This window comes from Brienomyrus brachyistius, chromosome 18 (assembly GCF_023856365.1).
Source record: "Brienomyrus brachyistius isolate T26 chromosome 18, BBRACH_0.4, whole genome shotgun sequence".
Classification (NCBI taxonomy): domain Eukaryota; kingdom Metazoa; phylum Chordata; class Actinopteri; order Osteoglossiformes; family Mormyridae; genus Brienomyrus; species Brienomyrus brachyistius.
Window position 1 is genome coordinate 11,623,002 of NC_064550.1, and position 23,928 is coordinate 11,646,929.

Below are 23,928 nucleotides of genomic sequence, written 5' to 3' on the forward strand. Positions count from 1 at the left end.
TAAAAGAAAAATACAAAACACTACATAGAATTGGCCACTAGGTGCCAGTGTTGTATCATTTTTTTGTCAGCAGCCGTTATTTAATTCGTGGTTCTTTAGGATATAACATTTGCGCTTAAGATATCGAAATTCAAAGAGAAAGAATAATTTAAATAAATAATACACAAAATTTAATATACATCAATGTCACGCCTGTACAAAATTTATTTGGCAGAGCTCCGACTCTTTCTTTCCTCCTTCCTGTGTCTGTCATCCTCTCTCTCAAAATGCAGGAAATTCATTTATTATTTACCATTTAGTGTTTGTTTATCTGTCTCTGTATCAGGCAGCCTGGAGACAAATACATCACATAGAGCAACTCACCTACCGGCTGAAGCAGGGAAAGGGGAGCGAGAGAAAGACGGGAGTTCTCTGGACAGACAGTGAGACCAGCTGCCTCTCATTAGCAATGCCCTCGATCGACACATAACTTAACCATGTTATTACATCCACCCACACACACATTCGCAGACTGTCTGAAGCTCCTGCGGGAATATGAAGCACTGCGGTGGTACAGAAACTGCACCGCGAGCTTTTAGCGCTTGCTTCTACCCCAGTCTAGGTCAGAACTGCTGATACAACGTGAATAGGATAACGCGAAACCCTCAGGCGTTTAAAAAAAAGTGAAAAAAAGAAGCTAATTACCGTAACGTGTTATAAATCCTTTAATGGAGAAATTATAAATTACAAACATATTAGAGGGACATGTATAAGTTTGTAAAATGTGACATAATATAACCGATATACGTATTGATGTATAGTGTTTGGCTTGTTAGCGCCTGCTCATCAACAAGTACAAACAATTTAAGAAAACAGACGACATCCAGTTTAGTTTAGTTTTTTGTTTTTTGGATGGGGGGAGGGGGATGTAAACGGCAAATTGTGATCGGAACTGAAATCAGAATGGCTGATTCCGTTACACAACTTGCAGAGGTTTCTGCTTTAAGAAAAGTAAGTGGTGATGAGTAATTATGTCACTTCATTATTTTTGAAATTATGTCTGTAGGGCTGTGGTACTCCTGGATGGACCTGAAAATGACCTTTGTCCATCACTCCGATTGGTGGATTCATTTGAAAGCTCAGCAAGGCCGTTTGAGGAGATTGGTCAGTATCTTGTGTTGCACGGTCTTGTAAGGCATATTGAAGCCGCCGGGCACCAGAATGCCCCGCCCCTCCTCATTCACTTGACCCATCAGGAGATAGCTCATTCCTGCGGAAGTAGACACCAGTCAACTCTGCGTATGTTTTAGTGTATAAATGTGCATGAGTGTATGAGTACCTACGCTTATATGTGCATGTACATAATTAATATATGTTTTTGAAAAGACCTGGAAAAAAATTAAGAGACCACAGCAAAGTTTTTAGTTTCTCTCCTTTCTCAATTTATGGGTCTGCATCTGTAAAATGTACATATTTTGTAAAGTCCAGCCTGCTTCTTCTCTGCATCTCATTGATGAAGGACTATATGGGACGTAAGTCCTGCTTCTAGGAGGCTGATACGAACTATTCTAGCAGTGCACTTCACATAACTTAATGTTTCCCAATCTTTTTGAACGTCACTTGATGTCATCCTCCAATTCATGAGGCACTGCCAGATAAGTTCACAGTCATCTCTGGTATTAGAAAGTCACTTCTACCCTCTGCCTGGCTAGTTTTTGGTTATTCCCAGTGTCTCATGATTCATATTATTCTTTTGTACTGCAGTGTTAGAAATTTTGAACCTTGGAACCTACCGCTCAGTGTAGCCTTCTGCCCACAGAAACATGCTTAAACCCGGATTTGAAATGCAGATTTTTTTTGTTAAATAGAGTGGTCTCTTATTTTTTTTCCAGAGCTGTATCTGAGAGACACTGACCTCGCCGCAGAATGGGACAGTTCTTGCAAGTGGAGGTGATTTTGATGGACATGGTTTGGCCGGCCTGAGCAATCGTCAGCCGTCCAGCTTTGAAAGCTTTGATGAGGGAGACGGTCAGAGTCGTGTTGCCCCTAGGGCTGGGAGTCATGGCTGTCACTGTACCAATCACCACTGGGAGGCAAGACACACACATTACACCTTGTTAATGGACTGTGTCCTTGTAGTGTTAGATATGAGAGGGCATCATTGTATGTTTTTTTGTTTTTAAGTTACTGTTACTCAGAGATGGATAGTTCAGGTCCAGAATGTAAAAATCCAGACCAGGATTTTGTTTCAACCAACCAGTCGAGTACTCTGTGACTGTAACTCTTTATGTTAAACTGGTTGGTTGAAACAAAATCTTGGTCTGGATTTTTACTTGCTGAACCTGAACTATCCACCTCCGCCATATATTTAGACAATGGTCATATATGTTTTAAAGCATAACGGTTTACTTCCTTACACTCAGACTCAGCACCTTTTGTCCCCATTATACCCGCTTATTTGTAATATTGCTGTTTCTGGTTTGGGATCGGAAGAGACTAAACTATTCTGAAGGGCTTGATGAAGTCGCTACTCACCAAACTCACTGTCACAGAAGTTGCTCTGAATGGTCCCAGCCCTCTTACATGGCTGAGCACATAAAGGGTTAATGGGGGCACCTGCAGTTGGTTAAAAATAAACACACATCACAAACGCACATAGTCAGCAATACACAATAAACTCAAAGGCTCAAAACCTAATCAACTCAGTGTACTCACTCAGACAACCTGCTATATAATACAACAAAACACCCAATCAGATCACTCACTACTGAACACACTGTATTCACTCACTCAAAGAGCTGATCAGATCAACAAATGAAACATCTAGTCAGATCAAAAAAACATCCAGTTAGCCCATACTTACTGGGTTTCCTCACAACAGTTCGGTTTTGAATGGGTTTGATAGGTTTGGCGGGTTTGGGCCTGAACAGTGGTGTCTTAGGCTTTACAAAGGGCTTTTCCGTTTCTGGCAGAGAAGGAACACCGGGTGCAGGTGTGGTTGTGGTTGTGGGTGTGCTTGTTGTGACAATAATTGGAGGTCGAGGGGGTTGTTCCGGTTTGGTGTCAGGTTTCAGGGGCACGGATTCAACCCTGGGCCCTGGTTTTGGTTTGGGGGGAATAGATTCTGCTCCGCTTCCAGGCCACGTATCACCCTCTCTAGTCGAGGTCTTGGACCCTCGGGGGATGCTGGAATAGCTGGCCATGAAGCCGTCGGAAGTCACACTTGAATCAGACACAAACTGGACCAGCAGCTGATTCCCATCTGTCACTATGGATCTATGGATCAAAGTGAGAATATGGAAAAGAAGATGGAAGCTCACTGGACCCACAGGGAGGCTGACAGCCACAGGTATCAGCATTTGTTATCCTCTGAGGAAACCTTTTAAAAGAACATCATGCTCAATATCAATCGGAAAGTGCCCAAGCAACATTACTTAGCAACATTGCCCGGCAACATCGCTCAAATAGTTGCCCTGTGTGTCATCACCCTTAGATGAAAGGCACAGAGTGATGTGGTGGTTACAGAACTGTGACCTTGAGATTGGAGGTTCGAGGTAGGACTCACTTGGGAACTGAATCCCCGCAGTACTTCCCAATGCGCCGGGAGTTGTCGTTCTGACCTCCATTGAAGAACACTACATAGTCAAAACGACAGTAGCTATCTGGCTCCAGGTCAAACTTGTCAAATTTCACCTCAATCACCTTTGTTTAAGAGATTAAGCATGCGGCAGGTCAGGAAATCATGTTCGACTTACATAGGTTGCGTCACAAATATATGTAGACCATGATCCCTTGGTGTAGCATCGCAGGATAATGTAGAGGTTAGTGAAGAGAACACTTCAAAGAGATAACAGGGTCACAATCCTGGAGAGAATTGTGGTTGTACTCTTGAATAAAGATGTTTAGGTAAAACAGTGTTAGTAGAAGAGGCAGGTGAAGAAACAGAAACAGCAGTACATGCTGGGGGGGGGGGTGTCTGAGAGTGAACAGGGCCCATATGATGGGAAGCAACAGGTGAAAGGTAGATACAGTGGATTTGCTTCTTAACCATGTCAGTTTCCACGATGATGTGCCAGGAACAGGTGATGCCTGGAGGGTAATTCTTTTCTGGCCAGTTGGGTGTCTTCAGAGAACCCTGAGCTTTTTGGATCTTGCCTCCACAGAACTGGTGTTCTGGGGATGTGGGGGAAGATGTTATCAACAGGAAATACCTAATATCATGTCTACACAACCATATTGTTTCTTTCAAGCTGTTTAATTCTATTAATCAGCCTAATAACTGTCTGCTAATGTCATTCACTATGGGTTTCAGGCCAGCAGCATAGAGACCTCTCACCATCCACGTGTGGCTTGCCCCCATTGAAGGAGGCCAAAAAGCCGCGGCCGCCCGATCCGGAGTCTGAAACCATCTCCAGCATCATGGTATTGCCAGTTGACATGAGAGCGCCAGGCCGGAACGTTCCACAAAACCGTCCCAATTTCTGTGCTGTGTGGGAATGTCCATTGTAAACATCCAGGTAGTCATAGCTGCAGAGTGGGTCGGCCTCAAAGTCAAAGATTTTGAAGGAGAGCACAACCACGTTGCTTTCGGGGACCTGTGGATGGGCCACAGGTTATGAGAGAAGCCTTTGGAGGAAGAGTGGATTGATACAGTTGGCAGAACCATGATGGTTTCCAATGAAAAACCGAATAATAATACTGGCTTACAGTGCCAAGATGTCATCCTCGAGAACTGCAATGAGATGCAGCTCCCTAAAATCTCACCGTGATGTACCACGTGCACTTTTTGTCAGGTTTGTAGAAGTTGGGGAATCCCTCACTGCCAACGAACCCCGAGTCTGCAACAAGATTACCTCCACAGTGGAATACTGGCCTAGGAGGTGGCAAGGAAGGAGGGTTTGTCAGGAATGAGAAGAAACAGAGCAGACGCGCACACAGTCACAAGCTGCCTATGATGCACTCATATCCTGCACACACACGCTCAGATAGCCCCTCCCCCGCCAACATAGTGTTCATTCTTCACTGGTTTTTGTTACACTGGCGGTTACATCTGTGATTGGAGGAGTAGTGAAGATCTGAAGCTGGGATTGGTCCCCTCTGTATCTCAATTCCTTATCCTCCCCCCATCATCACCAAGTTCCACGTCCGTGTGAGTTCTTTACATGCTCTCTGCCAACTACCCCCCCTCCTCCCCCATACATAAAATCTCTCTACTTACACGACAATGGAGATTTCTCAACTCTAGTTCTGTAGCAAGCATAACATCTGGCAGACAACAGAACAGTGTCAATCAGTCCCTAGGGAGGGGGGGGGGGCGGGGTTTTTAAGCACTTACTGACTTGGGGGGGCAGGGTTTCTGAGTACTCACTGACTTATGAACTGACCATGACTGCGCAAAAAAAATGTACAGTTGCACCTTTCAGGAAAATAGTAAATCTCACTGGCTGCAGTTGAATATTCAGCTGTCTTTGAAGGTAGTATTTACTCTGGGTTAAATACAACTTGATATATATAATTAAAATGTATGTTATCATATTTAATTCTAAGCATGTGGTACAATGCAGCCACTGGATCAGTGGCACAAGAGCAGCATGTCTCAGTCAGAGTTCTGCATCATTTTCATTCGCTTAAAGGACGGCATTTTCTGCAGCTCTGATGGTCTAACCAGGCATTCATATGTCTTCCTTGGATTTTTCATAACATCCAAAAATCCTTAATCCAATTCCATATGAGAAAAAATGGATTCCAGGAGAGCTGCCTGGAAATAGCCTGGGGGAACAGTACTGCCCAGAATCTAATAAAATACCCCCCCCCCAACTTTGAAAAAGAATTAAGACCTACAGCTGTTGCACTGTATGAGTTTAGTCTAAGTGTCGTCAAATCAACGCAGAAGATCAGTCTGACAATAACACATCCACGTGAAAGCACGCATACACACACACACACACACACACATACATAAACCCAACTGAACACAACCCATGGTCTACCTATATGGATGGGGAGTCACTGTGGGATGGTACACTGCACGAAAGTGAACTATCAGAGGAAAATACATATTCTCCAAATCCTGGTGGCAACATCCCTGTTAATATTTCAAAGACTGGGCAGGCTTGTGAGCCAGGGGACCTGGAGCTTATCTCAGGCAGTGAGGGGCATTAAACTCTGGTACAGCCCATACAGGACGCCCTTCCAGTGCAGGACACACACAGAGCAAAGACAGAACATGCGAACTCCATAGACACAGAGTAGACATGAGAGCACTATACTGTTCCCTAAAACTTTTTAATCACAAAAAATCTTTTACTTATCCAGATATGCAAATGAAAATAGGTACTGGATAATTCTGAATGTATATAAAGCACACTTACTGGCAAAGAGAAGCACATGCACGGTATGTATGTGAGAGAGATTAAATCTATACACACATGGAAATCCAATCAAGCACTCACACTCACACTTTTTTGAAAAAACAGAAAAGCTTACATATACATATAGACCCTCACCCACAAACACCTTCAGACTCACATGTGACCTTACACAGACCCATACACATGCTTATACACACACACACACACACACACACACAAACCTTCACAGATTCACACACATCCCATGCCAAACCTGGTGTTGTTGCCCGTCTGTCTGGGTTGACTCTCTCCCTGTGCCGCCGTCCGCGGTAGAAACAGGCTCAAGCCAGCTGCCAACATGCACACAAAAGTCCTTCGATCCATCCTGCTATCCTGAGTCGCTCTGAAAAAGCCCCCGGCTTGTGGAGGTGAGACAGAGACAGAGAGAGGCGGAGAGAAGGAGAGAGGGACCAGCTCTGGTGGTCGGAGAAAGGGGGGGGAACGGTGCGGGGGGGGGGGGGAGTAAGGGATCGTATAATTATTGCCAGATGGCAGTCCAAGCTAACCTCCAGCTGAAACAGAAAGAATGGCTGAAAATGAAGGGAAAACAGGAAGGAAACAAGAGACTAAACTAAAATTCTATGGTTCTGAGGAGAGGTGCAAAGATTCACAAGCAGAAGGCGTCTTTTTCAGCTGTCCGATGTCCGTTCCTATTCCAACCACTCATTCGGTGGGGCATGGAAGTCTGTCTGATGCCCTCTATAAATAAATTATCAAAAGGTTATCAGGTTTGTGAGCCTTGTTCTGCGGCAAAACATCCCAAAAAAAATCATCACTGATATGTCCCTTTGCACACCCTGTGCAGAGCCTCAGTTATTCAAAGTTGTTTATAAAGATTAAAGCATATTTTCCATCTGCAATGCGCAAGTCGCGTGGTGGTTCGCATTGCATGAAGCCAAATGCTGTCCTGCCTTGTGGCTTGGCCTTACCTTCACGTAGCCCTGGAATAAACAAAGACTATCTGTACTTTACACTAAAAGGGAAACACCTCATTACACTTCACAGAGGAATTGAGTGCCAAGCCACAAAAGAATGCTTTCTTCGCTAAAATACCTACCCCCGCAGCACTCATCTTAAAAACATCTCTTTACTAACATACAAAACACACACAGACCCCCACAAGAGAACAAAGGCATAGGATTTTATCTCTGTAAATTACACAGCCATTATTAAAAATAACTGTTTTTATTTACTCTTGACCCCGACTTAACTTCCCCTCTGTCCCAGATTCCTGTAAGATATTACGACCCAAATCTAAATTCAATATGGGAGGTGAACACCCCCAGAGTTGTGGACTGACGATCTTTTCACTGCTGATTCCGCTTATTCACTCGCCTCCTCTTTATTCTGCGGCTCCGTTATCATCTTCCTCTTTTAATCTTCTTCTTCACCGTGGTCATCATAACAATCACCATGGCAACTGTGTCCTGTAGCGCTCTCACCGCTAACATTGTCACAGCTCAAACTGAAGGCTTGAGGGCAGCACGAGCAAACTGTCTCGGCCGCCGCTTCTCTATCAGACTGAACACCAACACAGGACTTTACCGGTATTTAAAGACTGTCAAGAGTCCAGCCCAGAAAAACTAAACAAATGTGCAACGCTAAACAAGGCATAACTCATTGACATGCTGTGTGTGTGTGTGTGTGTGTGTGTGTGTGTGTCTCGTATTTTGTTTGGTTACTTGTTTGGTTAGGGTTAGGGCTGGGTAGGGGTTATGGTTGTCATTGTCGCAATTAGGGTTTTGTCCACAGATATGAATACAAATGTGTGTGTGTGTGTGTGTGTGAGCGTGTGCGTGCATGCATGTGTGTGCGTGTTTATATTCACAGTACAGACAGTACAGACCACAATCTGTGGCAATACCAGGAATTTCAGCAGGATGAACAAAAGCCATCTTCGTTCTACAGCCTTTTCCTGCTGATGATAAAATAAAAAGTAGCTTCCATTATTTTCTGTTACTGTCTTGTTTTCAGTATTTACCCTCTGCCTTCTGTTTGCATTGGCTGACTAAACCTCTCTGGTTTTCTCTGTAACTCTCTAGCTTATGTAACTGCTCTCGGGGGACTGTCACCCCCATTCGTCTGCCTGTACACCGAAGCCTCCGCCTACAGTTCCATCATTCCCCTTTCCAAAAATGTGAGAGGTTCACTCCTGATGTATTGCAGACTTAGGACCAAGAGTTTGACTTTGATATATATCATCCATTCCGGCTGCATAGCTGGAGTTCCCCAACTGCTTATCTCAGTTTTCTGCAAAAGTGGTTTAGCAACAGTGCGATTTATCTCTGACAAAATACTTTGGGGTAGAGTTAATACAGCTGTAGGGAAGTGACATTATTATAGGTATTACACTTTTGGCAATTAATTTTTGGAACTGTAAATAAATCTAATGTGATAGACATAATTCCTGCATTGTTTTGTTTCCAAAAGCCCAAAATGAGTTAACTGGTAATGAAATACAGTTAACAATGCCATCTCTAGGGTATAAAAAGCTATGGGATGCCAAATGATTTAGTTAAAATAGGCAACATAATAACCAGCATAATATTTGACACATAAATAATATTTTCCTGGCCTATACTGACTTAACCTCTGCCTTGTGCCCATAGCTTCCAGAACAGGGTCCAGATCCCTGTAACACTGCATGAGACAAGTGGGTATAGAAGATGGATGGATGGATGGATGGATTTAAATTTCACAAAGAAAATAATTGTTAAAGGATTTCTTGTGGTAATGCTGCGGGGGTGCATTCTGGTAGAAGAGGATCGCTTCCCACAATATTTTCACAAATATTTTCATGCCAAAACAAACCCAAGCCTCACAGACTGTACTCCACATAAAAATTCACATCATTCAAATGATATATTTTCTAATTATTAATTGATAGTAATTTTGTTTAATATTCCTGCTGGGATTATTATAGAGAGCTACAGATGCAGCCACCTCAATTTCCCCCTCCCAGCCGGCTGCCTGCCGGTTGCCTGCCAAAAGCCAGCCAAAGGGAGTAACCCTCCTCCTTCTGGGGGTGTGCCTAAATTCCGCCCATTTATTCACTTGCAGGGTGTAACCATGAGATGGCGCTTTCTTTACAAAAACACATTTTACAGTTTTTCTCCATTGGTCTGGCTCATTTCTAGAAAAAGAAATGACATTCTCAAAATAACATGGACAAATCTCCAAACCACCTTGCAATTGTTCACAACAGAATGGCATTTCTCATTGATTTCATCAAATTGCAAATGTCTTAGTACATGTCTCAAGTGTCCCAGTGCATCTTTGCAAACGGTTATGTACAAGTAGCCTACAGTTAGCACAGTGAGCTCACATTTAGCACATTTTCCAAATAAATGAAAATTGTACTTAACTAACGAAGGTGGAGTTTCCCACATCTCAGATCACCAACCAAACAGTTTGTTTAGTTACCTGACTGGTGTTGTCTATGGTTGTGAATGCTGCCACACATGTATATAAGGAGCTTGGCCAGGACTAGTACTATTTGCAGTATGAACATGGAGGTACCTCGCCAAGTAGATGAACAAGGGCAACTTCCTGCTCGAGGAAGAGGAGGAGGAAGAAGAGGAGGAGGAGTGAGGATGCATGGTGGTGGAATAGGGGGAAGAGGCCAAGGAGCACAAAGACACCATGCTGTCCCTGATGAAATTCGGGCCACAATTATAGACCATGTTGTCAGCCATCACCTCACGATGGCAGAGGCAGGTCGCCGAGTTCAGCCTAATGTGCCTCATTCTACAGTCTCCCCCATCATCCATACCTTTCGCAAGAAAAACAGGTATGTACTCAGTGGCCGTAACGTCATTGACCAGCAGGCCACGGTGGACGTCCCAGGCCAGCGAGGGGGCAATTTAACAATGTGTGCTGCCATATCCGAGAATGGTGTGGTCACACACATCCCCAGTTTAGGTCCATACAACACTCAAAAGCTCCTCATTTTCTTGGACCGTCTTTATACTGATCTGGTCCCAGAAAATGAGAGAGGTCTCGAAGGGTCTCACCTACCACACTATGTGATCGTGTGGGACAATGTGAATTTCCACCGTGGCCCCCTCATCAGGGCCAGGTTCACTACCCATCCAAGGATGCTCATGGAGCTACTACCACCATACTCTCCTTTCCTCAATCGTGACTGACGAGTTTTTTGTTTCGCTTGGAGGTGGAGAGTGCATGAACATCGGGCTCAAGACCAGAGGTCCCTGCTCCATACAATGGATGCTGCGTGCGAGGACATCACAGGGGATCAGTGTAGGGGATGGTGGAGACAATTGCACCATTTCTTCCCTCGCTGCATCTCGAGGGAAAATATCCACAGAAAGCAGCATGCAGAAAGCAGGCCAGACAGAAAGCAGCGTGTGGATGGCCAGGAGGATGAGGATGGTGGCCAGGAGGATGAGGATGGTGGCCAGGAGAGGGAGGGTGGCGACAGCGACCAGTGAAAGTCTTACTGTAGTTGTGAAACTTTATTTATAGCACTGTAGGCTAGATATAATTTTTCTTGTTTTTTATTTGTGTTTTTTTTCATACATGTACAGAATACTGTGTACATTTTCTTTTTATGTACTCTAATGTATGGAAGTTACTTTATGTGTGTGAATAAAAATGGTTACAATTTCCTTGGCAGTATGAGTGCAGTGTGTGTGATGTCAAACTTTGGAGGCTGCTCTTACTGTAAAATCCTTTTTTTCAGTTTTATACATAATTGTATTCTGTTAGCTAGACCTCTGCCATAATGACAAAACATCTAGGCATTTTGACTTGCAGTGCTCACACAATGCCAAAGGGACGATGCATTTTTGGGGGCACTGACTCCTTATATGACAAAGGAATTTAGTTTTGACACCTGGGTAAACTGTTTTTGGAGAGATATGAGCTTTAGCAGGTGATCCATGGTGCTGTCCTGAACCATCCAGGTTATTTTGGCAAAAGCACTAAGTGAATGCAAAGGAGCCAAAGCAATTGCGAAAGATTTTTGAAATTTTGATGGTACTGACTCTTTATATGAGGGGCGGCATGGTGGTGCAGTGGTTAGCACTGTTGCCTCACACCTCTGGGACCCGGGTTCGAGTCTCCGCCTGGGTCACATGTGTGCGGAGTTTGCATGTTCTCCCCATGTCGTCGTGGGGTTTCCTCCGGGTACTCCGGTTTCCCCCCACAGTCCAAAAACATGCTGAGGCTAATTGGAGTCGCTAAATTGCCCATAGGTGTGAATGTGTGAGTGGATGGTGTGTGAGTGTGCCCTGCGATGGGCTGGCTCCCCATCCTGGGTTGTTCCCTGCCTCGTGCCCATTGCTTCCGGGATAGGCTCCGGACCCCCCGTGACCCAATAGGATAAGCGGTTTGGAAAATGGATGGATGGATGGACTCTTTATATGGGAAAGGAATCTAGTTTTGAAGCGTGTGTGAACAGTTTTGGGAGAGATATGAACTTTTGCTAATGAGCTGTAATGTTGCACAGAACTGTAAGACTGTTTGGTCAAATGATCTTATAGTTCTAAGAATGTAATTTCTGTTTCAAGAAATGAGCCAAACCAAAGGAGAAAAATTAGTTGTGGTCACAAGTTTACATACACAAGTACAACAGGTTTTGGTTGCCATTAGCAAGCCTCTGACATAATTCTGGCTGAATATTTGACCACTCTTCTTTGTAGAATTTCTAGTTCATTTAAGCTAGTGGTAACAAATTAACAAATTAGTAGTACTAGTAAACACAATGACTCAAAACTGTTCACACACATTTCTAAACATTTGAAGCAGCCAAAGAGTGACTAGAACATAGAATATGTGTCATAGGTGAATAGGAGCTGAATTTCGATATCAAGGTACAAATGTCAAGAGAATTCTTTCTCTCCGTGAATCTGGCTTGGCAGTTGCACAACATTTTACTGTAATATGCCTCTCATTTGTCAGACTACTTTGAAAGTGGGTGAGAGGCTTCAGAGTTCAGACTCCAAAGGGTTACAGTAAATACTTTTTATGCCATGTTTCATTTATGTTCCTCTTTTTGAGTCTGGTACTATGACAAAAAATTCCAAATCTATCTATCCAGTGCTACTTTATCATTCCATCCTCTTTGTGCAATGTGGAGATGTAAAGTACTATCATTAAAACAGTATGATACCACCACCACCCTGCTTGAACATTGGTTCAGTGTTCTTAAGTTAAGAAAACAACCTCACCTTGATACCCTGCAAACATATCTCTTTTCATTGTGGCCAAGCAGAGAAGTTAATGACACATTCACACGTCATTGTGACTGCCCCCGACCCCCTCCCCGTGAATATGCAGCCATCAGCAGGCTTTCAGACTGTTAGCCAGACAGAAAGACAGAACACACTAATGAATGTGTCTGTTTTATTCAAGCACAGTACAGAACCATGTTTTTTTTATTTTTCATTTTCCACTCTGTCCACCTTTATTCTCCACAATCAACCTTATTACTTTGTTTAGGCCTGTAATTAATCTATTAGACACATTTTGGGTCACTCTCCTCTCCCAAAATAACTCGACTACTTGGACACGCTGTTGTTTTGTACCTGGCTTGGCCTCCTTGCAGATGAAGTATTTCATCATGTGACAACAACCTTGTGGGTCCGCCTCATCTCCAAAAGGTAAAGTAACATACAAAATTCTAATTTCATCAATAAACTGACTAAAAACACATTTAGCTAGTTTTAGGCCATCTTTGCCCCACAACAGAAACAATTTCTTAATTTTCACAGGCCATTTATTGCAGTGTAGTCAGTTTATTAATGAAATTGGAATTTTGTCTAAATATAAGAAAAATTATACTTGCTTAGATTCTCATTTTTTGTAGTGAAGTTAAGATACCTGACATCAGGTATTGTACCTGATTTCAGGTAAGTCACTTCAGCTTTCATAATCACTGCTCTCCCTGGTGGATGGATAAATCATTGCAAGTACTTTACACACAGAGAGGTAAGGGGCAGATCATGCCGGCCCCCTTATTCATTACATCATCGTGGGGGATCTCATTACAGTCAAGGTCCCACCCTGAACCCAGCAGGGGCCAGCCAAGGCCCAGCCAAGGCCCCATCATGGAAACAGGGGAAAATTCAAGTGGCTACATCTTATATTTATTTTCTAGCTTGTCTTTGTTGTTTTATGTGGTGAGGTAAGATATATGAAATGTTGAATGGTGTTTATCATTTGCCTACTGATAGAAAATATGCTGGTATCTGACAGCTGTGCCTAAAGCACTAGCTGTTAAAATGTATTTAAAGCAGTTTTTCCCAATCTGGTCCTCAGGGACCCACAGACAGTACACATTTTTGCTCCCTCCCAGTTCCTACCAGGCAGTGATCTGGTAGGGAGCTCGGAGGGAGCAAAAACATGGACCAGCAGTGGGTCCCCGAGGACAGGATTGGGAAGTACTGATTTAGAGTGTACAGTTACTGAGCATTTACTCCTTCAAGCCATTGCCCCTCTGCTCACTACTGTAGGCATTGCAAGCATAGCTAAGGCTATGTTTGTGGGAGTGTACAATGCAAATGTTTGCTCTCCTGTGTCCTCTTGGGTGTTGTAAACTCTATTGTCACCGGAAGACCCCAGAAAGATGTGACGCTTTGTACCTCACACACTAATCTGTCTCTCACCTCAAACACAGGCTGTTAGTTTTGTTGGGTTGCAGGTGGAAATCTTCCAAACATTATGAAATGTGTAAGATGACACTGTGCAAAAGGTAGCAATAAACTTCCCGGCGTCACACTCGGAACAGCGCCACTTAGAGGAGGGTTAGGGTTGTACAAGCAGGCAGATTGGGTTTTCCACTTCTCTTTGGAGATAGTAGCCTGGGTGGGAAGGTTTCTAACTAGGCTCACATTAAAATGGCCTGCATTTTTCATTTAGAAAGAATCCCCTGTCAGGTTCACTATTGAACAACAAGTCAATAAAGCAAGACTTGAGGTGGGGTGGAGAGCAGCAGACTCACTGTGTTGAAGGATTGTAGTGAAAGGCTTTGACACTTGCTTAATTCAGTAAAAATGTTGCCAATTTATTGGACTCAATAACTTTATTCTTTTGCTTGCAAATTAAATATATATAACATTACAAACAACCAATAATTTTAAGTAAGACATTTATTTCAAGTAGTAATAAACTGAAACCCAAATTATAATTCTAAAACAGCTGTTCTGAGTTAAAAAGTTCATTGCCAAACAGTCTCATTCGGTGCTTTTTTATTAGTAACAACTTTGCAATAACATTAAACAACCAAACGTTTGTGTTTAGTCTCCCTATGGGAGCCAATGACCACAACTGCAATTAATATCAAAATGGCAAGAACAGAAATGAATGAGTCAGTCAGAAATATTATGACACTTAATAAAAAGAAAATGTGTGTGCGGGAGATACGTGAAAATATGTTAAACGTTGCTTGTCAATGGACTTTTGTGATGAAACCAATAAGTTCACAACATTTTTAAGCATCCTAAACCTTCCCGTGAGTACTGTATGTATTGTGATAAAGTAAAAGAACATCTGAGTTGTATAGCCTGAATTTAAGTAAGAATTTAAGACAGGATGTGAGCAAAACTCACCCTAGTCAGACATTTGTGCGCAAGCAATGTCTCGTGTTTTACTGCATGTCCTGCAGTATATCCTGTTAGAGATTTTTTTTTTAAATTAAATTAACTTCAGTTACCAGATCATTTAAACTGAATACAGTGCTGAAGACGGCACTTTAATTTTCCTCTGGCTTTGAGGAATTTGGATGAATGTATTTTTCACAGAATGATGTTGCTGTGGATAAAGAACCACAGCACTCTGTAAAAATATCTGACAGATTCCTCAGGAGTTTCAATCAGGAGTTCGTAATCGACCGATTAATTGTTATTGTTGACACACCACAAGGAAACGTGTCCTCTGCCTTTAACCCTTATGAGGCAATGTGACATAGCAGGGAGGAGCTAATTATGCTAACTCAGCCTACTCGAGTGGTGCCTTGCTGGTCAGGGATTCAAACCTGCAATCTTTCAATTAGAAGTGCGCTTCCCCAACCATTAAGCCACCACTGCCCACAATAAAGGGGGCTTGTGTTGCCATGGCAGCCTTCACCTGCAGCCAGTATTACCCAACAGACACCTGTGTTGTATCCTTGCTCAGCCAAAAAGAAAGTCTTTAGCATCTCTGCACAAGCCTCAGAATATATATAATTAAATGCAAAAATAGATGTGGGATTTTTAAACCAATATCGGAAAAATCAACTGACATCAAGAAACCCTTGAACATGATAGCTAAAGGTTCAAAGACACGTACAAAACCAAACGTTAGAGCTATTTTCCTCAGGATTTCCTTACACCTGCAGGGTCAGACTCAGTTCAGCCATAACCAGCAACATAAGTAATGACTGCAGAAGGTATCACATGATAGCTTCCAGTTTCCATATCCAGTATGTTCAGTAGTTATCTGACTCCATTTTACATATTCCACGAATTGGTTTTATATCCACTTAACAATACCATTATTCAACATTCACAATATGCTATTACTGGAACTGAGAAAGTGATACCTAAACGTATGCATTCTGCGCCCAAAAATAACATCTCCTGAGGCTAAGAGGCCATTCATTTGCAAACATGCACTTCTGTGCTCTGACAAAGCTTCAGAGGCTGTTTAAACTGTGCTTATATGAGTTTGATGATATAGTGGTGAGTCAACTAATTAGTTGAAATAATCTTCAGTTAGATCAGAACAATTAAACAGTGTTCTACTCACCAATTTACACCAATGTAGTAGATGTCCATCCATCCATTTTCCAAACCACTTATCCTACTGGGTCGCGGGGGGGTCCGGAGCCTATCCCGGAAGCAATGGGCACGAGGCAAGGAACAACCCAGGATGGGGGGGCCAGCCCATCGCAGGGCACATTCACACACTATTCACACACACACGCACACCTATGGGCAATTTAGTAACTCCAATTAGCCTCAGCATGTTTTTGGACTGTGGGGGGAGACCGGAGTACCCGGAGGAAACCCCACGATGACATGGGGGGAACATGCAAACTCCACACACATGTGACCGAGGCAGAGACTTGAACCCGGGTCCCAGAGGTGTGAGGCAACAGTGCTAACCACTGCACCACCACATCGCCTCATGTAGTAGGTGTGTTACATGCATATATTATTTTAATTACAGTGAATGGCAGCCACAAGAGCCAATTGCATAATCTGAAATATCCCAGCTAATAACAGCTTTGACATACATAGTCAGCCCAGTATATTTTACAGCACATTTTCCCCGATTCTCTTAATAAGGTGTAGCGTCTGGATTAACAAGGAAAATTTTAAACATATTCAAGAATGTATGCCATCATAATCAGAGAGCAACAGGGTTGGGTCAGGCCTCAATAACAAACATCCATCTCATATTCATACCCCTCATGACGCACGTTTTTGTCCAAAATGGTGAAGAAAACTCAGGATCACACCGCAGGGTGAGCCAGCATCCAGCACCCCGCAGCACTTGGAGTCAGGATACTTGTTCAGAGGGCCAAAAGAAATATGATGACTTTACAGAACTAGAACCCAAGACATTCTGGACATGGGCAAAGATCTCCAATCCACTGATCGACACACCGGCTCTTTGGCAGGAGATAATCAGGGCCTCTGTCTTTCTGTTTGTGCGATCTGATGAGAGCAGCAGGGAAAATTGAGGTGATGTTGTCCAGATCCTGCATGCCGAATGCGGAAAGGTCAAGAATGCAACCCAGACTTTTGTCCAAGTTCAGTGGGCGGTAGTACTTCTGATTATCTGAAATACAAACGTGCGTTCACACACTCTGTTGTGCAAATGAAGGTTTCCTGTCTCTCGACAGAATTATGCATGTTGATTCCATGAAATTCGTAATGGTTTGGATCAACTTTGAGTTTGCGCTCAAGAGCTATAAGGTGTGAAGCCCTTGACCGTAAGTTTGCAATCATTACACCGGCAGCACATGACTGCACCTATGGTTGAATGACACGTATCAACAATAATTAATAATTTCGCAATATTAACATATGGGTCATTCTCACAAACGTAGCAATTTTGGTGAAATATGGTGTTTGGTTTTCTCTGTAGAAAAATTCACATGACCTTATTTTTAGGTATATTACAATTGTCATTGGCTCCTCTTATCAGTTGATTTTTTAAAATCATAACAACAAACACAGACGTGATCCTTTTCAGTATTTTCTGACCATGTTATCCATGCTACCCTGTCAGGTGCTAATTGATCATTTCATCTCACCTTAGATACAGCACAGGCCACTGTCTCAGTATGCCTTGTACCCCTCCCCTGCGATGGTGCATAGGTTTGCAGACCATATCAGCATTTGGCCTTGATGCTAATGGGTGGGGGGGGGGTGTGCAATATGTTGACAGTAATAGTAATATCTGGATACTCAAAGCTAAGGCATACTTGTGGTCCTCACTGATGATCAATCAAGCCCACGACTCACCTAATTTAGCTCTCTGTCTCTGGGCTCACACGGTTAGAGGATTCTGGAACAGTTGAACAGAAGTTCAGTTTCAGGAATGTGCTTGTTTTCCTTCCTACTCTTCCATCTGCCTTAGTGTCTCTCTCCTCTCTTTCTCTTCCTACTCGCGGCTCATTAGACTCAGTGGTTCCGCCACAGTCCTTCCCTTCGTGACTGGAGGTGACACAGGAATTGCAGGTGAAGTGTACCTTCCCCAGAACTTCCAAGGTTGTTCCCGCTTGAGATCATATTGTTTGAGTCTGGGCCCCAGTGGCCGGTGGCAGGATATGAGACCCTGTGACGTGACGCCAGGGCTGTGAATCAGTCTCAGAGCCTCAAAGCCGAGCCCTGCCGATTCCTCTGCCCCGCCCACAGCACAGTGAGACTCAACGCTGCGGCCAGAGACCGAATTACCATCGCTTATATGAGCAAACCTTTTTTCACTCTGTGATCAGATTGAGTGGAAATGTTCTTGTTCTGCCACTAGGTGGTGGTGTTGCGATGCCTGAAGTAAATCATATTTAAAGACGAAAGCATTATTCATCTTGTATATTTATAGTGTATATGACATTATATTATTTTTTCATATACATAGCATGGTATACTATAATATAATTTAATATATTATGTACATATGTAATATATATTCACCGAGTTGCATGTAAGTTGTAGCTTGGTGTGTCATTTTCAGCTAATGGTCACCTGAAGATGAATTGCATGAGGCAGACTTTCCCTTCATTCCTTCTTCTGTTAATCTTATAGCCTTTTTTAGAGTCTAATGTCACAGAAAGACGGTCTAAATAAATAATATATTTTGATGAAAATGTGTAGCAGTGTTTATCTACTGAACTTGCATCGACAATAACAACAGATGAGTTGCAGCAAAAAAGGGATCGTTTTTCCTGAACCTCCCCAAACTGCACTCACCGTTCCCCGTTAGCACTACAATCACTCTGTGTCAGAGTGTCTGAATTTATAATCATATGGCATGGCTTGATGTCTCTACAAGCCCTGAAAAAATAGTCATATTCAATTTCTTTTAAATCCCCATAATACACGCAAAGAGACTTAAAGAGTTAGAGATTAGTCATTGTTCATTTTATCGACATCATCATGCTGATCTCATTTTGCGACACTCCCAAGTACAACATTTCACTCACATTCAGCTAGAAACTGACTGATACCAGAACCACAAGCAGATGAATACATCTTCTGCTGGCCCTAAAATTAGGTGTTTCACCCTCATTTTGGAGGCTGTTTTTTCTATCTCTCTTTGTCCTACTGGGACACCCAACCTGTTCAGCTCATCAGCTGCTCAATATATAAACAATGTTTCTTTTTTTAAGGAGGCCATATTTACTTGGCCGCATAGGCAATGCATCAGTGACTGGGATAAATAGATAGAAACAGAGGAGGGAGCAGTAAACTCATCCACACTTCTGTTCTCCAAGCTCTCACACACGCTCATGCCAACTGCTTGGCAAAGTGGGCCGCTCCAGGAAACCTGCCTGCTGCTGAACAGCTTTGGCAACTGTTTCTCGGCATTTGATGAAAAATACAGAAACGCTTACATTTCCAGTTGGTGTATTGTTTTAAAGTTCCCTGACACTAATATCTAAGTGACCATATCTCTGGGTTAATCTGCGGTGCAGTCAAACTGGGCCGAACTGCAGTGTCTTGGCATCCTCTACAGCACTATTCGTGACTCAGTGTCGAGATTTGACACCATGCGAGTTGAGATCCAACCTCGATCGTGAGTAATGCCTTTAGCCAAAAAGCAGACCCTGTGATTCCAAGCTTAAATGCCTGTGCTCGGTTTATGTAGATCTGGGAAGCCTCCTGCAATCATACCCTTGCATTTTCTTTCTCCATCTCTGTCATACTACTGTACCTTGCCCACCCCATCTCCCTTGCTTACGCTGCCTTTAACCATCTTCCTGATGTTTCCAGGCTCCGTGAGGGGGATGCACGGACCCATGTATGAAGACGATGCGAACAGCAAGGGTGCCAGCGTGCTTCGGCAAGCATTTGTGTCCACTGGAGCATATAGGGTCTGTATCTGTGCTAAATCAATAGCCAGGGCAACTTCAGGGTCATAGAAATGGCTTTTTCCAGACATCATTCCCTTCCCTGAGCTGTGGATGCACATTGATGTTGCTGCAGGGAAGTAGAAATGCTGACAGGAAGTGAACCCCCCCACACACACACACACTTCTAATCACCAGCTTTGCGTTGCCTTAACCATTGGGAAGACAAGCCATGCTTCACTAAGGAGCCATGGTGCAGGTTAAAAAAAAAAAAGCGAACAGATTTCGGCTACCAAAGGACCAGCATCAGCTCAATAAAACAAGTCCTGCAAAGCTAAATATAGCAGAAAGCTGAAGGAACAGCTTGGACACACATACATCTCTGCTCTCTGGAAGGGCCTCCAGGCCGTCACCAATTTACAAGAAGAAAATGGCCCAAGCAACAGATGATCAGTCTCTGCCAGAATGAACGCTCTCTAGAGCAAATGTGAGGGCTAAATGATTCAGAACGACCACAGCTCACACTATTTGCCAGCCATGCTGGCAACTGCCACTATTCCCCACGCAAAATGCCCATGCATCTCAATTGTCGGCTTCCTGCCACATCCCACGCCTTATTATAGAAGTATGATGAAAGCTGCAAAAAAGTAAATGCGTCTTACCTGGTCTCCCCTGCCATACTGAAGAACTGTGCAGACCACCTAGTGCAAGTTTCCTGCCATCTTACAAACATCTCTGATTGTTCCACAGGTGCACATGTAGTTTCTGTACGTTGATTTCAAATCAGACATCAACACAATCAGACCAGATCTCCTGCATTTCATAGATATTGTATATGGTAGCAATATATCATTTTATTGCAAACTGGATACGGATGGGAAATTCATTTATAGATGTATGCTAGAACAGGCCGAGCGTTTAAGTGAGGTAATGATAAGTGGAGTGAAACTGGACTTTGAGGGATTGTCCTTTCATAGATTAGATGTATGGGTACCACCTTACTTAAGGGGAGACAAATAATGTAATAGTACACTTACTTAATGTATTAATTGACTGGTAACTAAGTGTTAGTTATGTACTGATCTCATGTTCATTCAACATGAATCAATTATGCATGTCATGCAGTTAACCGAGTTACTACGTTACTTGTGCCCCCTCCCAAGTAAACTGTTACTGAAGTATGAGGGTCTTGAGAAACAATCCAACCTGATTTGGTGCATTCAGAGAACACAATAGACTTTTTTTTATATATTTTTTTTTCTTGCTTTTCAGGAATGATCAGCACAAGGAATTTATTTCTTTTAATTCTTCTCATGTTTCTTTTACACATTTTGATTTTATGACGTTTTGATCTAGAACTAAATGCGCACATTTCCTTATTGCACAATACACAATTCCTTTACTTGATCACCTTGATTATACTGCATTCAAAAGCTCTCATCTGACAACTAGTCAATTATCCTGATAAGGGTTGTGGGATGACTTGGAGCCTATCCCAGGCAGTACAGGACACAAGGCAGGGGTACACTCAAGATTGTATGTGCACCCTACGATGGTCCCATGTCCAATCATATATTTTAGGCAATTTAGAGACACAAATTAATGTAACTGCATGTCTTTGGACTGCAGAAAGAAGCAACAGTATTTCCACATGGGGAGGAGATGTAAAGTGCACACAGGTGGCATGAGAAGCCACAACCCTGAACATGTGAAACAACAGTGCCAGGCACTGAGCCCTCATACCCCAAGTAGGGTTAATGGTGTGAGAACACTCCCTATCTCTGCCCTAGGAGCAGACTTCTCTTATGTCAGTTGAATCACTCAGAAGTGAGACAGAGTGAAGTAACTAGTTGTGTGGGAGGTCTGATGTGCCAGGTTCTTTGCAGCAGCTACTTGACAATCACATCACTTGTAGCAAACAGAAGAGCAAAACCAGCCTATTGTGGCAATAAAATGTAAACGGGAATGAGACAAAGTACCGTGAGTCAGACTAGACGCAGAAAGACTCCAAACAGGACTCAAAATTGTATGGTTCCATTTTATTATATATTTTATTTTTTAAGGTTGTCATTTGTTTTCAAACACACACACACACTTTGATTCTCTAATTTGGAACAAGAAACACAGGTTGTCATAATTATCAATTCTTTTTATATATATTATATATGTATATTTACCGGTGATTTTTGTCAGCATATGACATTGACAGAACAGATTTGCTCTACAATTTTTTATGGAATTGTGGTTTATGAAATCATTTATTGTTACATATCCATTCTGTTAATCTCCAACTAAAATGGAAATCAATGAAACTAAAAACGTATTTAAGACCACATTACTCCTGATCTACCAGCCTAATCCCTCCTAAAAGGCAAGCGATTGTGAGTAATGTGTCTATACCTCGTGAGCCCCCCACTCAGCCCTTTCAAAATAAGAAAAACAATAAGTAAGAACATAAATAAATAATGATCATGAAAATACAGTTATCAGTACATCAGCCTGGCTCCTTTTTCAAAGCTGCAAATTTGCAGGACATCGCTCCGGGAGCGAAAAACCATTAAAAAAAATAAATAAAAAATTCAAAATTTCGGTTACATGACAATTCTTACTTTCACCCCCAATTTCCTCCAATGTCAGCCAATGCTGGTCTCCATCTCACGTGCCCTACAAAACCACACGTTTTTTGGAATGTCACCTGTCCGCTATGCGGAGCCTGGTGTCCCTCAGATACGCATCTTTACTTCAGTTCCCCGCAAAAGTGCTGAGAAATGGAACCACACAAGTTCATCCAAAATATAAACTCAACAAACGTGAAGCTCAAGCACTTTCACCGGCGAAAACAGATGTAGTGAATGTGGACAAGTGGGGTCAAAAGGAAGAAACAAGATGGCTGCCACCCTACTACGGTCCAATGTCTTCGTAGGTTCCCTCCAATATTGAAGACAAAGGACTGGGTTGACAGGGCGGGGGGACATCTTGTTGTGCCTTCCCATCACACACCCACAGCCACTAACCAACCACCGACCCAGAACATCATAAACATGTAAATGATAAACTGTTCCAACACAAAAAAAAAAAAAACTACACCCATATAAATCAAAATTTATATTGTTGGTCCTCTTGTCTGTCAAGTACTGATGGAACAACGGTCCTCAGAAAGGGGTCTTGAATTTAGAAAAGTGGTCTCATGTCATTTCAACCCCCTGAGATGACAAGGACCCCTGGGTGAGAGCATTTCTGTCTTTTTTAATCAAATCCTTGGATCAAAATTGCCTAAACTGTCTTATTATTCAAAGACAATTCAGGGCTATTTTTATTATAACTTTGGAAAATGTCCTACCTGGAAAAATAGGAACCCCCTTCCCCGAAAACACCCCCACACAACAATATCACACTATATAGATTTTTTTTTTTTTTTAACGGCTATAGAGTTTATGTTGCAGTAAATATTTTTCATTTATATCAGTTCGATGAAAGCATCACAGAGACACACAAATAATTCCAAGGAAGAGTTGTGCTATTACAGTTAATCAGAAGTATGTGTCTTTTACACCATGTTTAGCTAACTTGACAATATCGCAACGTTTGCATTTTGGCGCTGTGCGGATTACCCTGATTATTGGCTCGCTGTGTGTAACTGTATCTGCAGCTCGCAGCTGACCGTCCCCTTTGGGAATTTTTTCCTAAGTCACATGGATAGCAATTCCACAGCTTTGGTTTTCTCCTTTTTATGGGAATGGAGGGGTGAGGGATACTATTAAAGTATATTCAAAAAAGTCCAAACTTAAATCCGAAAGAGAACCTGGAAGCCCATCTAAAAGACTAACGGTACGATTACCTTTTCCGTTTACCGTAGGTCTTGACAGCAACTGGCAGCACGAATACAATAGCTGGTCTTTGGTTGTTTTAGTGAAAATTAGCCTAGGGCATAAGGACTGTGTTTTATAGGATAAATGTGTCCTAAGGCCTCATCTTTAAGGGCAGCGAGAGGGAGGATGATACAACTGAGGAAATGAGAGA

At 42.7% G+C, this 23,928-nt stretch overlaps 1 protein-coding gene across 1 annotated transcript; it reads right to left on the reverse strand.

Moving 5' to 3' along the window:
- Window positions 1-688: 688 nt before the first annotated feature.
- Window positions 689-6,784, reverse strand: pcolcea (procollagen C-endopeptidase enhancer a). Its single transcript, XM_048983625.1, has 9 exons — window positions 6,604-6,784; window positions 4,744-4,852; window positions 4,316-4,574; window positions 4,028-4,152; window positions 3,545-3,681; window positions 2,843-3,255; window positions 2,515-2,595; window positions 1,895-2,065; window positions 689-1,249 (listed from the first exon to the last, which is right to left on the reverse strand). Exons 1-9 carry the CDS (start codon window positions 6,711-6,713, stop codon window positions 1,119-1,121), a joined length of 1,536 nt encoding a protein of 511 aa, XP_048839582.1. The 5' UTR covers window positions 6,714-6,784; the 3' UTR covers window positions 689-1,118.
- Window positions 6,785-23,928: the final 17,144 nt, after the last annotated feature.

What these genes read in the sequence shown, in the direction of transcription:
- pcolcea (XM_048983625.1), bottom strand. Translation starts at nt 6,713, where the DNA reads ATGGATCGAAGGACTTTTGTGTGCATGTTGGCAGCTGGCTTGAGCCTG. An exon ending in CAGACGGGCAACAACACCAG is followed by an intron (nt 4,853 to 6,603) that starts GTTTGGCATGGG and finishes GCCACCTCCTAG; the next exon opens with GCCAGTATTCCACTGTGGAG. An exon ending in GGGCAAGCCACACGTGGATG is followed by an intron (nt 4,153 to 4,315) that starts GTGAGAGGTCTC and finishes CCACATCCCCAG; the next exon opens with AACACCAGTTCTGTGGAGGC.